Source organism: Gymnoscopelus braueri, assembly GCF_963280865.1.
Source record: "Gymnoscopelus braueri genome assembly, chromosome: 21".
Classification (NCBI taxonomy): domain Eukaryota; kingdom Metazoa; phylum Chordata; class Actinopteri; order Myctophiformes; family Myctophidae; genus Gymnoscopelus; species Gymnoscopelus braueri.
In genome coordinates this window covers 289,001-295,000 of record NC_137623.1, presented here as the reverse complement: position 1 = coordinate 295,000, position 6,000 = coordinate 289,001, and the positions used below count along the sequence as shown (strand labels likewise).

General features: G+C 43.9%; 1 protein-coding gene across 1 annotated transcript in view; it reads left to right on the top strand.

Annotated features, from left to right (window-relative positions):
- The window catches only part of LOC308077319 (uncharacterized protein), a 173,749-nt gene that overhangs the window by 120,236 nt on the left and 47,513 nt on the right, over positions 1–6,000 (top strand). Inside the window, exons 57-59 of the mRNA XM_080417959.1 lie at positions 2,709–3,290; positions 3,766–3,873; positions 5,291–5,623. Of these exons, the coding sequence (XP_080274085.1) occupies positions 2,709–3,290; positions 3,766–3,873; positions 5,291–5,623 (1,023 nt within the window). The remainder of the gene's footprint in view (positions 1–2,708; positions 3,291–3,765; positions 3,874–5,290; positions 5,624–6,000) is intronic.

Below are 6,000 nucleotides of genomic sequence, written 5' to 3'. Positions count from 1 at the left end.
ACAGGAGGGAGATGCCTCTGTAGTTGCCACAGTCTGCCTTATCTCCCTTCTTGAAGATGGTGACAATCAAGGCGTCCCTGAGTTTAGCTGGGATTTCCTCCTTTTCCCAGATTTTACCAAGGAGGCTGTGGATGTGGCAAAGGAGCTTTGGTCCGCCTTGCTTGAAGATTTCTGCTGGAATCCCATCTGGTCCAGAGGCCTTGTTGTTACTCGGTTTCCTGATGGCATCCATGACCTCCTTTTCGGTGGGGGGATCACCCAAATTCTCCATGATGGGTCGCTGAGGAATCTGGTTGATGGTTTCCATCTCCACTGTGGTGTTTCGATTCAGAAGCTCTTGGAAATGTTCTCGCCATCTGGAACTGATACCTACATCGTCCTTCAGCAGGGTTGGTCCATCTTTAGAGCGGAGGGGGTTTAGGCCTCGATAGCTGGACCCATAAACAGCCTTGGTGGCATTGAAGAAACCCCTGGTGTCCCCTGAGTCAGCAAGCCTCTGGATTTCCAGGGCCTTCTCCATCCACCATTTGTTCTTCAGCTCTCTCACTCTGCTCTGGACAAGTGCCTTTGCCTTGGCGTGGGCCTGCCTTTTGTCCCTGCAGTTGATGTCGTTCTGCCAAGAACAAAAGGCTTTCCTTTTGGCATCGATAAGCTGTTCTATTTCGGTGTTGATGTCATCGAACCAGTCCTGGTGTTTCCTGGTCTTGTAGCCAATGGTGTCCTTGCTGGTCTCAAGTAGTGTGGTCTTAAGAGACTTCCAGTGTTCTTCCACATCCTCAGGATATTCTTCCGGGAGTCTCACAAAGAGGGCGTTTTGAAGAAGTTGCACCGTGTCTGTGTCTCCAAGGCTGTCGATGTTAAATTTAGGGCAGATTTGACTCCTTTGTGTCCTCCTCTTCTGCCGCAGCTGGATGTTCATTGTGGAGCGGAGTAGTTTAGTTTAGTTGAGTTTATTAGCTCATTGTAATATAATAAAATAGAAACAATACATATCAAAAGAAAACAAGTTATTGTGCAAGAAAAGGAAGAAACCTGCAGGCTTATATGGAATCTTTTCCTTAACTCTTGTTTGCCACGCCACTGCCAGCGATGTTCCAGTGCAGAATCTGACGAGAAATCTCATGGGTGGCAGGCAAAGTGTTAATGGAAGAGGTCATTACATTGATTGATTGATTGAATACTTTATTCAGAAGTTTGCAGAGAAAAAGCACATGAAGTGCAGTTTACAATACAAGGTCGACTAAAATGGATCGCCCAGGAAAGCTGCATGGGGTTCAAATGGGGTCCTCACATACTCTATTCATGGAGACAATAAAAGACAGACAGATAGACACTACTATAAAGAACATCATATGAACATTTTAAAGGTAAGAAAAACAACAACAAAAAACAAAGAAATACAGTAAACATTTCGGGGGGGGGGGGGCTAGCTTAGGTGGTGAGGATGGGAACTATGACTTCTCCCCCCTGATACTCAGCACAGGAGCCCCTCAGGGATGCGTTTTGAACCCCCTTCTCTACTCCCTGTACACCTACGACTGTGTGGCTTTGTTCAGCTCCAACCAAGTGGTCAAGTTTTCAGATGACACCACAGCTTGATCAGGAACGACGATGAAACAGCCTACAGGAGAGAAGTGGAGAACCTGGTACAATGGTGCCAGGAGAACAACCTGGCTCTCAATGTTGCAAAAACAAAAGAGGTCACCTTTGACTGCAGAAGACCTCCCAGAGATCACTCTCCCATCCAGATCGGTGGCGCTGCAGTGGAGAGGGTCAGAGTTCAAATTCCTGGGGGATCACTGAAGATCTCACCTGGGCAGTGCAGATGGAGCGAGTGGTGAAGAAAGCACAACAACGCCTCTACTTTCTCTGAAAACTGGAGAAATCTGGCATGGGTCAAAAAGTCCTAAGAGCTTTCTACAGAGGCACCACAGAGAACATCCTGACTGGCTGCTTCACCGAGCTCAACCGCAAGGCAATGCAGAGGGTTGTGCAGACGGCCGAACGCATCAGCGGATGTGATCTCCCCCCATCCAAGCCCTGTACGACGAACACAGTGTCAGCAAAGCATGAGGAATCATTAAAGATCTAAACCATCCCAACCACAGACTGTTGCCGCATGGAAAACGGCTACGCAGTCACAAAGCTACTAGCAATAGACTGCTAAAAAAGCTTCTTTCCAGGTACAATCAGGTACATGAACGATCTGACAAGAACCAGAACGAACCAAGGCAAAGGGAAATGTTAAGCTATATTATATAGTAACAACTGACACAGACAAAGGTATAACAACGTATAGGACTTTCCATGTTGAAACGGGTTAACACTTCAAATAGCCTTAACTTGGTGAATGTTGCTCTCATTGGCGCGCTCTAGTGTCCGGTTAGCTCAGTCTGTAGAGCTCTCGCCTTTGGACCACAAGGTCATGGGTTAGATCCCGGGCACTGCCAACTCAGCGTTATGAGTAGCACGGCTTGGGTGAGGCAAAGTACTGGGAGCTGATGGTAGGTGTGGCGCTCCACCTCAGGGTTCTAGCGTTATCGGCTGATACCGACAATAAGCCTCTCCCGACCTACTCAGCACAATATGGGGTTTTCATGAAATAAACAATGATGTATTGTGTTTCTTTTAGATCCGTAAATAAACAATGATGTATTGTGTTTCTTTTAGATCCGTAAATAAACAATGATGTATTGTGTTTCTTTTAGATCCGTAAGCAGCAGAAGGATCACGCTGAGCTGATTGAAGACTACAGGACCAAGCAGCAGATGTGTGTGTCTGCACCGCCCCCTAGTGGCCACATACCGAACATTCAACCACCGCCCTCTAGTGGGCACATAGCAAACATACCACCACCGCCCCCTAGTGGGCACATAGCGCCACCTGCTGGACACATAGCAAACATACCCTGCATCACTGTTCCACCACTGCCCCCTAGTGGCCATATACCAAATATACCACCACCATCTAGTGGACACATAGCACTATCTAGTGGACACATAGCACCATCTAGTGGACACATAGCACCATCTAGTGGACACATAGCACCATCTAGTGGACACATAGCACCATCTAGTGGACACATAGCACCATCTAGTGGACACATAGCACCATCTAGTGGACACATAGTAAACATACCCAGCATCATCATCAACGTCCCTGCAGGGGGCACCAGCCAAACACCAAACGCTCCCAACAACAACAGCAACAACAACAGCAGCCCCACTACTACTACTACTACTACTACTACTGCTGCAGCGGCAGCTGCTGCAGCAGCAGCTGCTCTACAGGTAACATCCCATAATCCCATTTATTTTAAAATTGACGATAAAGTAGCTACACAACCAATAGCATTCATTCCCCGCCCCCGCTCTTGATTGACAAGCTACTCAGCGAATACTGGTTTGGTTGCATTCTGCAGGATATGACGTGATATAGAAAGATGGTGTGGGTTTGTCCATCCTTTTTTACAGTCTATGGTTTAAACCGACCACCTTATTAGGGAAGACGAGTCTCTTCTTGTCCGTTCTGTAGTTCTGGCTCGTTTTCACCAAAAACACAATCTGGGGAAATCTGGGAGAATGTATTTTAATAAATCTGATAACATTGTAGCGGACGGGGTGTGTATCCCTCTCTGGAAGTCAAAGCATCATTCATAGGTTGGCGAAGAGCGCTCTCTAGTGTAATCACTAAAAACACCATGATGACGCAATATTACGTCCTTGGCAGTCAATGTGTTAACATACATGTTTGTTGTTGTTTCAGGTGAAGTTTGACGACAACAACCCGTTCAGTGAAGGCTTCCAGGAGAGAGAGAGAAGAGACAGACTCCGAGAACAACAGGAGAGACAGAGAGTTCAGCTGATGCAAGAGGTAGGAAATAGAATGCTACAATGCTACACTACAATGCTACACTACAATGCTACAATGCTACACTACAATGCTACACTACAATGCTACACTACAATGTTACAATACTACAATGCTACACTACAATGCTACAATGCTACACTACAATACTACGATGCTACACTACAATGCTACAATGCTACACTACAATACTACGATGCTACACTACAATGCTACACTACAATGCTACACTAAAATGCTACACTACAATGCTACACTACAATATTACAATGCTACAATGCTACACTACAATGCTACAATGCTACACTACAATGCTACAATGCTACAATACTACACTACAATGCTACAATGCTACACTACAATGTTACAATGCTACACTACAATGCTACAATGCTACACTACAATACTACAATGCTACACAACAATACTACAATGCTACACTACAATGCTACACTACAATATTACAATGCTACAATACTACACTACAATGCTACAATGCTACACTAAAATACTACAATGCTACACTACAATGCTACAATACTATAATGCTACACTACAATGCTACAATGCTACACTACAATGCTACAATGCTACACTACAATGCTACAATACTACAATGCTACACTACAATGCTACAATGCTACACTACAATACTACAATGCTACAATGCTACACTACTTCACTATAGAGATACTACAATGTAGAAATACTGTGTATTACATGGTTATTTGTTGCACGCACAGGTAAGGTAGGGATTTGCACTCGCGTCCACACTAGATCCAGGGTCCACACTAGAACCAGGGTCCACACTACAACTAGGATCCCAACGGCCATGACATTCCTGGAAATATTTTGAAATTAACATCATAAAAAAACTTTTCCAGTCCTGGAAAAGGTTTGGAATTTATCAAGGATCCTGGAAACATATTTGGCTCTGCATAGATTTTAGCTTTTGTTAATAAAAAACATGTATAACATATACATAGTACAATAATACATAGTACATAGTACATAATACATAGTATTAATCATGTATAACATTACATACTTTCTAATTGACACTTTCACAAATAGACACACACAACCCGTGGTGGACAGTAACTAAGTACATTTACTTGAGTATTTGTATCATCATCATTATTATTTTTTTGCTGTTTATTTTGTAATGATATTTGAACTGTGGTGCCACTATATATGTCTATGAATTGAATACCAAGGCCCTCATTGGAAACAAGTCCGCAAGGACTTTTATGAACGGACCTGTTAGACAAAGTATTTTAAATGTAACTTTGCTGTTTTACATTTTTGCCTAATAAAATATTCAATCAATCAATTGGATACTTAGGACTTTCACTAATGTTATGAATATTCATGCATAACCTTTTATCAACGTGACCTTTGACCTTCACGGTGTGTCCAGGTGGAGCGGCATCGAGTGCTGCAGCAGCAAGGCATCATGGGAGTTGGAGTCCTGTCTGGGGGCGGGGTGCAGCAGCAAGGCATCATGGGAGTTGGAGTCCTGTCTGGGGGCGGGGTGCAGCAGCAAGGCATCATGGGAGTTGGAGTCCTGTCTGGGGGCGGGGTGCAGCAGCAAGGCATCATGGGAGTTGGAGTCCTGTCTGGGGGCGGGGCGTCGCCGGACCACCCTCCTCCTGGGGTCCCCCCAGGAGGAGGGGCCAGAGTGGGGTCAGGGGTCAACTCGGCCAGGGACAGCGTCTCACAGATGCCCTTCTTCAGCGCTGAGCTGCCCCAGGTAGGAATGATTTACCTTGTTTACCTTATTTACCTTATTTACCTGATTTACCTGATTTACCTGATTTACCTGATGGTTTACCTTATTTACCTAATGATTTACCTACTGATTTACCTTATTTACCTTATTTACCTAATGGTTTACCTTATTTATCTAAGGATATACCTTATTTACCTAATGATTTACCTAATGATTTACCTTATTTACCTTATTTACCTAATGGTTTACCTGATTTACCTAATGTTTACCTTATTTACCTAATGGTTTACCTTATTTACCTAAGGATATACCTTATTTACCTGATTTACCTAATGGTTTACCTTATTTACCTAATGATTTACCTTATAACCTCACATATATATAAATATAACAATGTG